Source organism: Triturus cristatus, chromosome 7 (assembly GCF_964204655.1).
Source record: "Triturus cristatus chromosome 7, aTriCri1.1, whole genome shotgun sequence".
Lineage (NCBI taxonomy): Eukaryota > Metazoa > Chordata > Amphibia > Caudata > Salamandridae > Triturus > Triturus cristatus.
In genome coordinates this window covers 694,813,792-694,831,184 of record NC_140590.1, presented here as the reverse complement: position 1 = coordinate 694,831,184, position 17,393 = coordinate 694,813,792, and the positions used below count along the sequence as shown (strand labels likewise).

General features: G+C 43.6%; 1 protein-coding gene across 1 annotated transcript in view; it reads left to right on the top strand.

The window, feature by feature from the left end:
- The window catches only part of CDC42EP4 (CDC42 effector protein 4), a 60,808-nt gene extending 45,037 nt beyond the window's left edge, over positions 1-15,771 (top strand). The window contains exon 2 of the mRNA XM_085617347.1: positions 12,677-15,771. Coding sequence (XP_085473473.1) covers positions 12,866-13,903 — 1,038 coding nt within the window. The 5' untranslated portion in view covers positions 12,677-12,865 and the 3' untranslated portion in view covers positions 13,904-15,771. The remainder of the gene's footprint in view (positions 1-12,676) is intronic.
- Positions 15,772-17,393: the final 1,622 nt, after the last annotated feature.

Genomic DNA, 17,393 nt, shown 5'->3' with positions numbered 1-17,393 from the left:
TTCCCACTTCAAAGTCTCCGATGGAGCACTCTGTGTGCCTTTATAGAATGCAACCTTTGGCTTCACGCTTTAGCAATTAATTGAATTGTCAGTTAATTGTGAGAGAAAGTCCAATGCTACATTGAGGTCACTGTAGGTAGCTGTCTTGTGGTGTGACTACAAGAGGGTGGCAACTTGTGACACATTACCTAGTTGGCCTTGTATTAGGGAGCGCACAAATGGCAAAATGTAATATTGCACAAGCCTATGAAAATCCATGGAGCAGAGCAGGACATTTCTGAGTGCAGTTAAGCAGGGCACTGCCTCTCCTAACCAAAATACAAATTCTTCACAGCCTGATAATGAAGTTCCAGAGAGGCCTTAGGCAAGCCATCTCCTGATTTTTATCATAGGTCTCGTTAGTTTATCAGGTCTTCCTAGGTGGCCTTAATTTGCACCATGAGGATTCATAACAAGAAGTCACCTGTACTGCTTACCCACTTTTTTTTCAAAATAGTGACCTAGCAGAGCTTTGCACGTCACTCGCACATGGAACAGGAACTATCGTAGACCTTTAGATCTCAAAGAAAGGTTGTGTAGCGTAGAAATCCTGAAGACCCATAGACTGGTCTCACAATCCATTCACCAAATTCAAGGTACACGCCAATACAGTCTCAACTCAAATTCGTAATTATATTTTAGACAAAAAATGATGCTGGTATTCTTGTTCTTCTTCTGTTTTTTTTTTTTTTTTTTCTTTTTAGCCATACACCAACTCGTTTTGTCGCAGTGGAAATATTACCCTTACAACTTCCTCAGGGCTGCTAAACTTCAGATGATTCAAAGGGGATCTTCGTCAGATCTAGTACGATATTGGAGGATCAATCCAATCCGTTCTCATTCAACTTAATCCAACCAATAAAATGTATAAAATCCACCACATATGGTATGTCCAAATCGTTACACTCTCGTTTTTTCTTTTTTTTCTTTTTTTTTTTTTTTAGCGATTACTCCAAAGAAAAAGTTATCTTCTCTCAGGGGCCTGTATTTAAGTTGCCTTTAGTGTATCCGACACCCCGTGTATGTGTTCTCCGGCCCGATTACGGGCTGGAGAACATGCCTCAAACAACAAACAGGCCTAGAAAGACATCAAATTAGAAGCAAGCAAATTAGATTGAGAATGAGGCCAACCAACAGTAAACAATGGGTGGGTTCTAAGCCCACTGTAAGCTACCAAAATGTCTAGCAACAGAAAGCACCTGCACCGTTTTAGACGAGATCTAAAGAAGCAAGATATCTATTGATGTTCTGGCCAGCATGCCACCTCTCCATAACAAAAGGTATGGAAAGTTGAACAACTAAAAAAAAACGTAAGAAATTTGCATGTCGATGGCCTACAACAAAGATTCATATCCGTATACATAAGTGCTTCATATACTGAAGGATGCACTACGAATATTGAACAAAAGAGACTTGTGCAGTCTTCTTTCAGCTGCGTTTAATGCTTTATCACACCTCCCATCGGATAATCTAGAAGGATCAGATGGGGATTTGAGTCTCCGTTCTCGATTGGTGAGAGTCGCACCTGATCAATACTTCTCAGCAAGTAAAACGGTCCTTCCTGTGCACCCATCTTCTCTTACAAAGAGGCTCTCGGGTCCGTTCTCTCCGTACATGCTCCTGAGGTTCAAATATAATGTCTACACTCCACTGTAATTGGGAATCTCCTCCTTGGAAGAGATTGATAGCCTAGCCAGTTCTCTTGATGACCTGAAGTGCTGGATGACTCAACACCACCTAAACTAGTCCCCCAGAAAACCGAATGACCCCTAATATCATCACCTTGCAGTAACGCTCCAGTTCAAACCTGGATATTGCAATAAACCTGCTCAGCTGCAAGCTCTCCGTTGTGGATAATCTTGAGGGGTTTTACTCAATAAAGTAAATCTGCATTCTCGCACTGATGCTTCGGCAAAGAGAGCCTTGTACTAGATCAGATCCCAAGGAGCTACACGTCTCTCTCATACCTCTGAAGGATTTCAGAGCCGTAGTCCAGTCCCTGGTGGTTCTGCAGGTAGATTAGACTCTCCTCACTGATTGGCGTTCCCAAAGATCCTTCTGGCCCCACTCAACACTAAGCTCAACTCTGCCACAAAACTAGTTTCTGTCACCAAAAGATTAGAGCATGGCACCCCAATATTGACTGGTCTTAAATGGCTGCCCATTCAATCGAGAGGTCTGTTAAATATGCAGGCCGGTTTGAACATAGTCATGCACAGAAAAGTGGCGAATTCTCTGTCTGGAACCCAGTCTTCAATAAACCCACCACTCTCAGTCAAGCCTTCTCAGGCAACGCTCCAAAAATCTGGAACTCCGTCCACCAGGCAATAAGGAGCAGCCCCATGGATGACATTTTAAAGAAAAAATAAAGATGCTGCTGGTCGAAAGACACTTCCAATTATGAGTGGATGTGAACGGACCACAAAACTGACAACGAGCATTGTACAGTTCGGAAATGAATCCAAGGCTTCTAATATTTTTATTTTTATTTATTTTTTTAAACCCAGTAGTAGGGATATATGCTAAATCCGCACTGGAAAAGGGAAATTTACACAAACTCTTACATATTCTGTACCCCGTGCTTGCCTTCCTCTTGCATAAAGCGTTCTGGTGGGTAGGGTTTGTGGTATGCAAAACTGCAACTAAATTAAAATGCCTGGTATCTAAATTCACTTATCCAGAAAAACTGCGTGCATAAAAAGAAGCAAAGCTTCATTGATACAGTAGCACTTTGTAAAACCCAAGTCATAAGTGGAGCATGTACGCCACTGGAGAGGGTAAACGGGAGCCCTGCAGCCACTGCCAGAGAATTACGCGATTAACAAAGCCTGCAGTAAGGAAGGAAATGTACCCAGCAGCGAAGATCCATCTCGGACCAGTGTGCCTTGCGGATAACTTATTAACACGTTCCATCTAGTTGGTAATATGTATGGTTCAGTGGACTTGCACTCCTGCGGGCATGTGTGGGTACGTGCATATTTGGCTCCTCCGTTCATCTGCTTGGGGGTTGGTTAAATGTGGAGACCCCCCTCCGAGTGAAGTGGGCTGCATAAATTATAAATACTGTTACAAACGTCACCCGCTCCAGTGGAACGGCGTGGCCCGTGTAGATCTGACAGGTGTTTGTGTGGTGTGCGTCAGGTGGGTAAGCGACTGTCTACTCCTTTTACTTGTGGACTGAACCATAGCTCCTTGTTTTCGGTAAGCAGTGCTGTGCATACAGTGGTATATGTTGCAGGCGTGCACTGCTTTATGGTCAAATCTCCACAGGGGTCAAAGTTCAGTCTTGCAGATGATAAGATTACTTTGAGTGGGTTCGGGTTCAAGCATAAGCTTCAGAACACTGTATGTAGCACCAGGGTCAGAATCCGGGTGCCAGACACTGCTTTTTAGTTCTCGCCTCGGAGACTGCGCATGCACGGTCTGTTGCTAGATATCATCTTAATTTACAGAGAACTTAGAACACGTCCATTGTTTACCATTGGTTGGTTTTAATACCACTCATTTGCTTGGTTGCTTGATATTTGTTAGATTGTGTGGACTTATGCTCCTCTTCATGAGTTTCACTCCCTTTGAGCATGGGCTAGTTACTTGTGTCCTTCAACTTGTCACTTTTTAACTACTTTATTTCTTCTTTTTATTTAAGCCCTCCATGAGAGCATATGCGTTTTTCGGCTGTCTCCTTGGTGCACCCCCTCCACCCCCATGCCACCTTCCACCCTGCTTGTGTGTTTTTTTCTCTTTCTGCATGCTTCTCTTAGCCCCCCCCCCCCCATGAAGCACTTGTTAACATGCTCTTCTCCCCATGTTGATTTCATGCCCTTTGTAGCTCTCCCCCCTCAGCTCCACCTTGCCCTCTGTCATCCGTTTGCTTTACTCTGCGCCACACTCTTCTCTCTCCCTACTTCACTTCCCTGTGCCCTCTGGTTGGTGCCCCTCACCCTCTGTTGCTTTTTGTTTTGCCATGCTGCTCAGCACCAGGGATTCTGTACAATCTGACTTAAACAATTAGGTCAATATGCCTCAAAGGCGAGACCCATTGGTTTTGCCAATGCTTATTATCATTTTATGTTGATTAGTTGACTATTACTGTAGACACAGACGTCTTTAGCACCATATAAGCAGAGTTTACCCATTAAGTATTTTATATAATACATGATAAAGTAAGTATTTCGTGTCGATTAAAGTAGTGCCCTGTGGTCCCAAGTCCTAGTGAGTGGTTTGTAATGTTTGGTGCGGTAAATAGTAAAGGAACTGTATTTTACTTTGAGGTGTATTTCGGTTTTCATGTTTCTTTTAAAATCCTTTATGATCCACATTGCGACATTGGAAGTAAGTACCACCATTCTTTTATTGATGTTCTCCTTATGTAAACTCTCACAACTCGGAACATAACCTCCGAGTGATGCAGGGTTTCAAAAATTAATTTTGTAGACTACAATGATGAGCACAAGGAGGTGGATCCTTTCCAGAGACCCGGAGCCAGCGTGTGATCTTCACCTGGTATGCTTATGCCCTCTAGACACCTGGCAACTATGGGTTTTGGGTCCAGTCGAGACCCTGTGAATGTGGAGGCCTGTGATGCAGGACCCCTGTTCTGCTGGCCCTTCACTGGCCTGTATTAAGGCCAATGTAGGGAAGTTATCTCTTTTCCTCCAGTTCTTAACAGCCCTCCTTTTTCTGACCACATAAATGCACCGCCCTTTGCTATATGTGCAGGCACGAGTCAAGGTGGCCACTTTTAAAGACTGCCACACCGCTGCGTCACCAGTCAAGACCACCAAGGCAGAAGTGCTGCTTCAGCTGCCTTTTTAAATAACTGACTTGCCCCTTTCAGTGCTATTCTAGCCTGCAAAATTACCCTGTTGGCCTCCTTTGCCTGTTTTTGTTAATGTGGGACGGGTGGTTCTGCGGTCCTACAATCTGCTCATTACTACCCCTCGTATGGCCTCCAAATTCCCCAGTCTTCCCAATATTGTCCTTTGCTTTCATAATCCATTCACAGGTGCCCTGCCCTGCTCAGGGGTGCTTGGTTGCACTGCTGCTACTCTGGCACCCTTTGGTATGCTTCTAGGGTGGCTTCCATCATGTCAAATTCTCATCCATCGAGTATTGTCATGGCTTCTTTACCCTGCCTTGTTTGTCTCTCATTTCTGAACAAGGGCACACACAGGTTTCCTTCAAGCATCTGTAGTCATGGCATGGAAGGAAATGGCTGTTCTGTGAGCTGGGGGGACGAAGGTGCACCTTCCCCAACTTGTGCTTCCCAAAGGAGGTTTGGAGGTTGCCTTTCTAGACTGGTCCCCTGAATTATATCAAATGTTATGTGCCTTCGTTTCCATATTGTGTGTGTTACGATGTCTAGTACAGACCACGTTCATCTCACCAGATTGTCTAATCATTATTTTCTTTCAGCAAATACAAATGATGCTGCATTTGTTTTTTGCAACTTTTCCAAGAGCGCAGGAGTTAATGAAAACAGAGGAGACCCTCATTTTTAGTACTGTCGTCACCTTGAATCTTTGCAAATGAATCCTCTTTTATGACTTTTTAAAGTCCTACGCAGTTTCTTTAAAGCCAGGTAGAGCTAAGCGCTCCTGACTGACTCCATGCTATGCATGGTCATGTGCACTTATTTTGCTACAATGATTGTTCCCGAGGCCTGTCTTTTCCTGTCATTTAATTCTGTTGTGTCTACTGAATTTAATATCCCGCCCACTGTGCTTCCTGCTTCTCGGACTGATTTTTTTTTTTTTCCCCCCTTCATTCTAGAAGCTAACATTGTTCACATTCTTGGTTTATACTCTAATGTCTAAAAGACCTCTTCTTTCTAAATCCCCTCTAAATAATTTGCCAGAGACCTGGTCTAAATCCTAAAGTATCTCAATGGGCTGTGTACCAGATTTTTTTTTTGATGCGCATATTATTATTCCAGCTTTGGACCGCTGGGCAGTGCAATTGGAGAACCTTTCCTCTGCCAGGAGTGTCCAAGGCCAGAACAGGAAGGCCTCTCAACAAAAATAGTCCCCCTCCACCCCAGTTCTAAAAAGACCCTACACAAAGTAAAACTTTCCTTTACTTTGATGTTTGCCCACTGTGTATTACAAATAACCCTTCTGTGTTTTTAAAAATGATGTAACAACAAATATTTATTTCAATACAACGAAATTCCAAATTCCTTTTAGAAATTATCTACTTTACATCACTTATCATAGATATACTGATTTAAAAGACAGCTGTTTAGGACCAGGTGTGTTATGAGACCAAGTGGATGCGGGAAGGTGAAGGTGACCTTGGACACAATTTTTCGGCTGGACACATGGTGTCTGTTCTGTGGGGGTGCTCTTGAGGTGGGTGCAGGAGACTATGTGGCACTTGAAGAATGACAAGAAGAGGTACAGGGGCTAAAAGCAAAACATTATTGTTCCACAAGTTTACATCATGCGGTCTCTATCGTCGGCTGTTCTGTCCTTGGGTGTGGGGAGCTTTGGTCTTTCATGTCCAACGCAAGGGCCGGTCCCACGGGAGAAAACAGAGAGAGACTCTTTAGGACAACCTGTAGTGCTTGAATTATGAGGGGTAAGGAGTGGGGGTTAACAAAAAATAACACCCGGTTTCACCACCACCAGTGTTGCGCTTGTTTTAAAAGTATTACATCGACTTCTGGAAAAAAAATAATGCTCTCTGCTCCTGTTACGCAAAACGTCTTCAACCCCCTCACTTCTCCACTTCAGACGGCCTAGCATCTGAAACGCCCTTATAGAGCAACCCCCTGAGGCGGTCACATACCTCAGTGAGCCACGCTTCTCCAGGAATACGGCTGGGTCTCTCATGTTGGCGGGTTGGGTCCGGCTCCCTTCTTGTTACTTCGGGACAAAGACTCGGTCCGGTGTCCCACCCTGAAGTCTTCCCTGCTGGGTCTGTGGTGGTTACCTCAGTCCTCCTATGCATCTCTGGGTTAGTCGCGTTGCGGAAGTTCGAGCTCCTCCAGTTGTCTATGCTGGGGTAAGTAAGTGCACTCGGGATCCCGTGTTCCTCAGGATGGGAGCCGGATATGTAGTCCTTCGCAGGGTCTTCGGGGCTTCCGATTGGCCCATGTGACCCTGTCACGTAGGACGGCCCGTATTCCAGGAAGTCGAGTCGCTTAAAGGTATCATCCAGTTGACCCACAGGCGCATCTACGGGAGACTGGAAATAAAGGAGAGGAAAGACATAAGGGGGGGAAACTCATTGTCGCTCTCCTCCTTACCCTGGACCTGACCAGGCAAGTTTTGACACCGTACCTTCCGAACTAGGTATTGAATGGGTCACAGACATGCACTGAATATACCAACAATTGCTGAAATGTTTTTAACATGTTTTATGTTGTGTGTGTAGTTTATGCATGATGTGGATAAACTGTAACAATACTTAGTACTATTGAATATACTGCTGTACTATGTATGTAAAATGGGTCTGTCTGGGGTGTTCGGGTGGTCTCAAAATGTGATTGCAGGTAACAGAATATACTTATTTGTTACACTGCTGGACAGTAAAAGGGTGACTTCAAGCACTGGGCTTCCTTTTCACTATAGGAAGTTTCTATGTCACCTCTTAAGTGCCTCTAGAAAGATTGTAGCTACATTCCTTAGGAGCAAAATTTAAAACTGTTTCTTTCAACAGATTCAAGTCCACAAATTGCATGCAAAAAATCTTAATCTGCTATATTCCTTAAAATCCTGCATGAAGAAAATCTACCTAAATGAAACTTACTTACTTTGATCCCTTCTATATTTTTTTAATGCACCTCAGCTTCCCTTCTTCTTTTTTACATGCATCTCCTGTATATAAACTACTCTAAATCCGATGCCTGTCCTCCTTAAGCTCTTTTTGGAAAGCATAACTAGATCCATCAATTCCAGCAAGCAATTGCCACTCGCATAGCCCAAATCTACATCCATGACATTCCACAAAGAAATTAGAATAAATGCATGTAATGAACATGCAAAACTAACCCTAGTAACTGATGGAGAGAATACTTTGTGCTTCCGGGTATGCTACTCGCCGTGTAGCTCTTCAACACATCGTCGGAAGTATTAAGCGCTATATAAATGCAATTCAGACAATAAACATTAACACATTTCATCCCATCTTGACATAAAATACATAACACCTAATTGGGGGATTTACAGGTTTACCACATCCTTTTCTGAACATAAATTGCACATACATCTCTTAATAAAGAATCCAATAAGTGCACTGTTAAAAACAAAAATATTGTAATACACACTGAATCTTATACTTCCAGCTTTCAGTCCTCATATATACTCATACTTGGTCCTCATCTTGATATTCTATAGAGATTAAGAACAGTAATCACGTAGTGTCCCATTTCACATTAGGGACTGTGTCTTCTTTTGATATTAACATTACTACGGAGACAGTTTAGTGGGTTTTTTCCTCCCTTAATTTTATTCCATACTTGGTTTCAAATCATTCACCTGTGGCTTCCTCTTCTTGGGGATCATTCTTATATTTCCGGATCATTGGGTCAATCCTACTGTACTTATAATTGGTTGATACATATGCCTCTATTTTATTGTTATTTTATAAGATCAACAATTCCTCTACTCTATTTTTAATCTCCCTATCCCGTGCTACCCCTGTGCACTCCATAATTTTTCAGATTAGGGGCACTTAATATCAACCTTAAAATTACTTTTTTATCTGCGTTATTATAAATCAATATTTTCTTTAAGGCAAGTTCCTTACCTGCACGGACAGAAATATAACCCCTTACGATTTTCACCTCTCCCTCGTTCTTCATATAATCACATTCACATAATTCATTACATATCTCAAGCCTTAATATTGAGTATTTTGGGACCGGTTTTCCTTATGTAGTGCCATCCATTCATGTTCTTTCTTCTGGTGCTATAATACTGTACTTGATCATAAGGCCACAAAAAATCACCTATTAAGAACGTTTGGTGAATGTTTTTCTTAACGCTTTGACATTCTTTCTACCACCTATTCTATATGCTTACCAATGACCTATTTATTCATACCTCACAACTGAAGTTCCCGTTTGAGCAGACCACCAAGCCGCATACTGACATTCATTCAGTAGTACTTGAGGACTTTACACCGTACCTAAAGATGTATAGTATACTTTAAGTCCTTAACTGCTCATAGGTTCGCTAAATCTCCCAAATTCCTTGCAGAGTTGTTTTTTTTTCTTGCATGCCAAAATATTTAGAGCCTGGAATTGTTGATTAGGCTCAAGTTTCTCCAATATCTACAATTAGACCATATCTTTCAGTCCTTGATTAAGAAATCCGTCACTATCAAAAAAATAATATTTCTGCATATTAACCCCTTTCCCCCTGCTTACAGAAACTGTGGCTCTCTGCTTTATGGTTTCTGTTTTCACATTTGAAATTTGCCCCTTCAACCCCTTTTAAAGGCTCACCCAGAGATCGATCCTCTGATTGCTAAATTCATTTGTTAAACCGCAACCCAATTGGTGTGTATTATTCCTCCATAAAGGGTCGCGTTCAGGTCCTTTGATTACATTCCGTCACACAAGGGCCTCATATTTGCTCCAGGCACATGGATTTCTTTCCTATATTGACGTGACTTTTAATAGTACGATCTCCCATGATTATCCTTATCGACCCTAAACTTGTACCTATAGAAGTTCACAGGGCGCCACTTCATGTGTATATATCTTCCCTTAATCCATCTATCTTTTACCTGCACCTCTTGGTTCCAGGCATGCTCCACCAACACCGAGTGCCAAACTCTTAATGTGTAAAAAGAAAGTCCTCCCACTCCCTTTTTGTTTTCTTGTGCATTTAACAATTTTGGCTCGGAAGGTACGCTTCACGGTGCTGCTTTGCCTCATAGACATTAGTGATGTTTCAAAACTCCCAGCCGTTTTAGTCGTCTTCACAGAACGAAACATTTTCCATTCCATCATCCGGGTCTCACCAAGTGTATGAGGTGCTACAGCATGATAGTGCACGACTGTGCTCGCTTGTGTAGTGATGTATTCAGTAGCTTGAGAACCGTAAATGACCGTTTCGTTCTTGAAGATCTCACTGCAGAGGTATAGTCTTGGGAATACACCATCCATTGGTCCAAATAAGGCAATAACGCGATTATTTACTAGAATTAAATAGTACATTAATTATACTTCTAGCGCACTGCGTGGGGGGCGTTTTCTATGTCTTAATATTTTGAATGTAGTCCTTGTGTTGAACCTTTTAGGTGCACGTCTCTTACAGGCCATACGTGCCTTGGTTGCGTCTCCGTTTTCCAGTGAAAACCCGCGCAGCGGCAGCATCCTGCTGGATGCTGATGCGAGAGGCCAGCTGGGAGGCGCGCGGCTCGTCTTCCTGCTCGTGCTGACTCTGAGAGAGCACTTGTTTTCATTGGGAGAGCGGCCTTCAAAGACCCGGTCACTGCGCCTCTCCGACTGTTTAGCTTGGGATTAAATGGGCGCAGTGTTGTGGTGATGACAGTAGGGGGTCAGCGCCTGGAGCAGGCCTTTCTCCTGCGCACAAAGCTCCTTTCTGCTGCTGCCAAGAAGGCAAAGGCGCAATGAAGCTGTCAATAGGATCGGCTCTGACCCGAAAAAGTATTTTGACGTCCTGTTGCCAGAGGCACCTCGGCCCAATGGCCCAGCGCCACCTCATTAGAGTTCTAGCTCCGGGAAACGGAGCAGTGGTTCGACAAGCAGCCCCGTTTCTAGGAGCCTGGGTCGAGGATGAGGGCACGTATCCTGGCTCCGAGGAGGCACCGCCCCTGACTACTTGAGAGCGGCCAGAAGAACGGTTAGTGCGCCCTCAGCTGCGGCCCAGTTCTCCTTTTGTTTTTCTTTTCTATGTTTGAAACGCACTGCCCTAGTATCAACACCCTGCAGCAAGTCATGGGCTTAAGAACTGGGATGGGCCTGACTCTTGGCGTGCTGCATGCTGCTTATCGCCTTCACTCCTCGTAAACACACAAGTCACACTTTTAATCTTAATTGAAAACTCACCTAAGAGACCGAGCAAAAATGATTTTTAAATCAAAATGAAGACAGCCTAGGTGCGCCCTGATACTCCTGTTGTGCTCGGGAGATGATGGAACCTGGCTTGGACTGGCACTGGATTACAGCAACTCACAGGATGCAAAATGCATCCCGATTGGTCCACCACCGTTCAAGGAATGCAAAAACCCTGTACCAGGTTGGTTCGAGGTTTCCATTCCTGGCCTCAACTTTTCGAGAAAGTTGTAAATTGTTCCTTTAGTTCTGTCCATACAATTGGAGTTAAGCAAGGCTAGAACGACCAGAAAGCAATATATATATATATTTTTTTTTTTAATGACTGCCCAGCACTGTAAGCCTGCCATTACCAGCACCGTCAACTCATAGCATTGTCAGAGCTTTCATTATGCGCTAAACATGATTCCAGTGGTTGTGTGAAGTGCTGCACGTGGCTGTGCTCTCCGCTGGATTCTCTGAATATGGGCCTACCCACACCCAGGGCCCTGTCCACGTCCAAACCCATCTTGAGTGATCGAAGGCCACAATGGTGGTTATCCCTGTGAATGATAAAGGCCCACCACAGCGGGCTACTATTCAAAGTACAGTGGTAATTCACTGCACTGAGACCAGGCACGTGGGCTGAAATGACTTGGGTACCCTGGAGGCGCGTGGGATTCATGTAATATACACAGGCCTCTATGTTAATGTTGTCCTGTACATCTGCTAAAGTGAGGCCTCTTGACACGGTGGAAGTAGAGTAGGTGGGACTGCATGAGATGTGTGGTTTAAGAAAACGCAGATCGTTGATGCTCTCTTGCAGCATCTTTTGATTCTGGTGGGATGCTTGTTCCAGAGGAGCGTGGCCGCTGCAGAGCATGCACGATTCACGTCAGGCTTTCTAAAACTGTGCTAGGTGGGCATCCGCTACGCATAGGCTACTGTTCAGATGACAGTGGGAGGTCAAGGTAAACCCAGAAAGCTTTGTTTCTAGATGGTGGGAGGATTGGGCAAATAAGCCGTATGCCTTTGTTTGGGTTTGTGGGCGTCATGGAGTTAGTGTGCTGAGCTCAGTGCTGGGGTTGGAGCATATAAACGAGATTCCTTGGAAGCATTGGAGGGAAATAACGCAATCTTTGACCATAAACAATAGTTCATTGGTTGTGTCTTAAGTCAGTGATGGGAAGTGAAGACTGCTCCAGGGTGGTTTGAGTTACTGATGGGGGTATACTTTTGGTTGCCTTTTAGTGCAGTGGAATACATGAAATCCCTTTGTGTGTGAGGTGGTGTTTGTGGAATAGATGAGACCGCATTGGAGTGTAGAAAGCCACTGATGTGAGAGCAAGGAATCTACCCGCGAGCTCTGAGGATGTCCGTGTGAGCAATACGCATATAACTGAACATAAACTTGAACCTATTTGATGACTGGGTATAGCAACCAAGAGCATGTGTTACCGTAGCTTCAGCTGAAAAGCTAGATTTTCATTTCTGTATATGAATTCTCAAAAGTTTTATGATTTTTTCCCTCTGTGTGCTTATTACGTGGTTTTTTTTTTTTAAAGATGAATAACTTGCCTTGAGGTACATGGAATCTGTCTCTAAACCTCTGTTTTCTCTTCCTTTCAGGCCTGAAAAGAATTACAGACTTCTGCTGTCAGAAATATCTGGAAATGGTGATGACCAGAGGTGCATGATCTGCTAGTCTTGGACTCTTAACTGCTGTGACATTACAAAATATTTCAAGAATTTCTGGCTGCTTTCAGACCTTCAAACTTCCTTTTCTGAGACTGAGCACAAAAATACAGCCAACCCAAAATGCCGATCCTGAAGCAACTAGTGGCCAATTCGGCCAGTACCAAGCGCCGTTCTCGCGTGGACCTGACGGCCGAGATGATCAGTGCCCCAATGGGTGACTTCCGCCACACCATGCATGTGGGGAGGGCAGGTGACGCCTTTGGGGACACCTCTTTCCTGAGCAGCAAGGGGGACAATGCAGAGCCCGAGGAGCCAGACCCCAAGCCCGGCCTGCTCTCGCGCAAGTTTCGTAGCAGCAGCAAGCGTTCGCAGTCTGTGACCCGCAGTGACAGACGCGATATGCTAGGCTCCCTGAGGGACTCTGCTCTCTTTGTCAAGAACGCTGTATCGCTGCCTCAACTCAATGAGAAGGACGCTGAGAAGGGAAAGAGCAAAATGCCCAAAAGTTTGTCTTCGAGCCCAGTAAAGAAGATTGTCGAGGAAAAGCAATCCAATGGGGCATCTGGGCACGAGAAGCAATCCAATGGGGCATCAGCGCATGCAGCCAGTCGTACCCCAGACCCTATCCGACAAGAGCGGGAATTTGGGGAGCCTACAGACTTGCCTGTGACTATTCCGAAAGGCAGCTATGGCATGAAGCATGCTGAATCTATTATGTCCTTCCATGTTGACCTTGGACCTTCTATGCTCGGTGATATCTTGGGCATAATGGACAAGAGCGAGTGGGATCTAGATGACCTGGACCTGCACTGTGATGACGACAACCATGACGACATTGATTCCAAGGGAAGGTTCTGCACTACTTCCACTGTGGTTCCCCAACAGCCGAGCCTTGTTGGAAAGCCCAGGGAGGAGCACCTCACATTTGTGGATCGCAGTAGGGGCTCAGCCTACAGCCCCGGGCCTGGCCGCAGCATCGGCAGTCACGTGACCAGGGACAGCAGTTCTGTATCCAGCTGCACCTCAGGGGCCCCTGATGACCGGCATTGGGATGTGCCAGTTCGGAGGGACAACAACGTCACCAAAAGGGCACCAGTAAAACGTATGGAGAAAGATCTCTCTTTTATGGACGAAGAGGATGATGAAATTAGAGTTTAAAGAAAAAAAACTTTTATTCTAGTGTACATATCTATTTTTCTTTAATTGATTTTATTTTGTTGGTCCCACGGTACTTTCTAACTTGGATACATGCCTCTGTCTGGTGATGAAACGACAAATTCAGTGGTTTTAGGCCCATGCTTGAGACTCAAACATTACTTTCTGCTTATTTGATTATTTTTTTTGCGTGTCTTAAAGAATATTTGCTGCTTGAACGGGAAGCAGGTAAAGTGGAGACACTGCCGTGGGCGAACAGGCGCACGATGGAACAAAATACAGTCTAGTATATGTATATTATTTTATTTCATTTTTATCCGCTTAGCTTAATTTTTTATTTTTCTCGGTCCATTCCTGTATGTGTTTTGCAGCTTTCTGGCAGCCAATGGACTTTGCTGGAACAAAACCCGCTCTTGACCAGACTTACTGGTGCATTATTTTGGCATCTCTTTTCTGTTGTGTGCTTCAAGTTCCCCTTTGGCTTGCTTCCCCTGTAGGTTCTTCCCCATGCAAGCGGAATAACCATCTCTTCATAAGGAGCTAGGGGTGCATTCTCCGGCTGACTGCCTATTTTGTGTAAACTAAGTTCCAGACAGAGTTTGTGGAAGACTGCCTGATAACTTCCTGAGAAATAGTCATCCAGTACTGCGCTCCAGATGTGGGACTGAACTCTGCAAACAGGGAAATAACAAGACTTGTATTTATATAAATATGTATATGTAGCGAAATTACAGAGAACATTGCTACCCTGTTTCCAAAGAAATTCATATATTTTTCCTGGCAAACGTGTGTAATATATATGTATGTGTATATATATTTTAGATTAGATTGTACAAACTGTCTGTATGTGTTCCTATATACACAATGGAAGATGTGTAATGGGTTAAAATGGATGGTTCTAAAATTCCATCGAGTAGCTATTGTGCTACCATGGGAGTTTATAAAGTGCTTTTCCTCACCCTAAGATAGCATAAAAACTCGGAGTCAAGAATCGGAGTAAAATGTGCGAGGAGCATTTTGGGTGGCGTGATCTGTCCGAATGACAAGACACATTGTAGAAAGGTTTGTAAATGTCACAGGAGCCATTAAACAATATTCTGGAAAGGAATATACTAGAATTATATATTTGTTATATCTCATGGTCTAACAGAAAATATATATTTCATAATGTGTTTTTTTCCGCTCTTATTGCCACCTTTCCCAAAGGTTGAAAAAACATAATTCTGAGTAATTATGGTCTATAGCTGGTGACTAGTTTTAAAACATTTGGAAACGTAATAAAGCACAAAGGGTTTTTGTAACATTTTTCATAATTTGCGATTTTATTTCACAATTAGCAATGTTTCGAAATCCGTTAATCAAAGGAACTGTCAAAACCATAGATTGTGACTAACATTTACAAATATTATTTTTGTAAATTACCCTGGTATCAAAACCTTTTAAACTCAATGTGTTCAATAAAATCTTCTGAGATGCTTTTCAAATGTTTTAGACTAACCCATTGAATTACAGTAACAGTGCCTTTAGCAATATGAAAACCATTGAAGTATAAGGTGCCAATTTGCAACATTGTGACATAAATCGCTTGCGCCATGAAGTACAGAAAAAATACAATCGTTTACTAGGTTCATTTGATGCCAACCTTGTGCCCTGGAAATGTTCATACCATACAGCCTCCGTGTTTATTATGTAAACTAAAGTGGCTCTCTGGACTGCGGCTGCAGCAATTTCCTTCTCGGCAGTCACCTGTGGCCCTTCAGCGGTGGTGCCAATTGCCCCTAAAAGCAGTGCTGCAGGTGAAATTTTAATAGAGACCACTTAAATCAATTTTTTTTTTTAATGGAGTGCAAATAAACATTTTAAAATATGAACTCATTGTCTAATTCCTGACTTATCCATAAAGTGTATGTTTAAATCTAGCTTAAGCGTGCACAGTTTTATACACTACACGTTTTAAATTAAAACTGTACGTTTATATATATTTAAAATGATATAAATACACTTCTACATAAAGGTATGCATGGAAAATATAATTGTGAATATTTTGGACAGTATAATACTTGAACATTTTTAGTACTAAGTTTAGCTAACGACTGACCTCAAGATCAACTATGTCCTCATTGTCAGGATAGCAGAAGGCAGAATGGCACTTGGTTGTCAGAAATCCTTACCTTATTACTTCCCCTCGATGGAATTGTACAGCCATACCCCATTGTGCATCCTTCATGTGTGTATGTGTGTATATGTATGTGTGTATATATGTATGTATATATATATATATATCTATATATATATATATAGATCTCCTACTGGCGGTCGCCAGCAGGTCGTCATAGTTGGGGCCTAGTTTCCATAGGAAAAGCGTTTTTTTGTTTTCCCAATAACTTTGGCGCTGGTTGACTAATCTTCTTGAGGTGTGTGTGTGTGTGTATATATATATATATATATATATATTCGTGTGGGGTGAATGCTGGGTGGAATTGCAGTTTGCAAGATTCAGATGAGTGGAGCTTGATGTTGACATCTGTGAGCATCCGGTGATTGTTTGTGCACAGAGTTCTGGCTTCAAATTAAGTCCTCATTGGCAGGGGAATGCTTCCATAGACGCTGCGTGACTAAGAGACCCTCTTTAACTGCATGGAGGCCTTCCACCAACCTTGGCCACCAGACTCCGAGCAAGGACCCTCCAGCAGCATGCCTTTGTCAGGAGATGTGGTATATATTTTTTATCTGTAGCACCAAGAGACCGTGACCAAACTGCGTGATGCCTCACAAAAGCACTTGTGTCCCAGTTTCCTCATCTTCCAAATCTGGGCCTGCTTGGAAACTGGCTGAGCAGTGATTTCTAAAGGCTAAATGTTCATGCAGAGTGGACCTTTTCAAGGATAACTCGGCTTCTCCTTCATTTACTGTCCTCTTCAGTAAAACTGGTGCAGATTAGGCCTGGGCGAAGCACTACGCTACGCTCGCGTAGTTTGCGAAGTTCGCGCTACTTCGCACTACGCGAACTGCACGTAGCACAGTGCGAACACGCGTAGCGTAGTGTTGCGTAGTGCTGCGGTCATTTTTTGCTTGCTCGCGGTCCTCAACGTCAAGTTGGCGACCGCGAGCAAGCAAAATGACATCCTGGCGAGACTTTTTCCTTGTTCGCGAGCATGGAAAATAAACCTCCCGGCGAGATTCACAACGCGAGAAGGTCAGGTTTCTCATTGCGAGGGGTCGCGTATGCTCGCGACCGCTCGCGATGAGAAACTACCAGTTCGCGTTGAGAAAGCTGCAGCTCGAGGAAAAATCTACTCGAGCAGCAGAAAACTACAGCTCGCACTGTGCAAGATGCCATTTTCAATGATTGCACAGTGCTGGTTGCTTGTCCGCACTGTGCAATCATTGAAAACAACATCTTGCACAGTGCGAACATGTTACTTCGCAGTTCGCGAAGTGCTACGCGTAGCTCGCGTAGTGCGAACTTCACTTTGCGTAGCTTCGCGAAGTG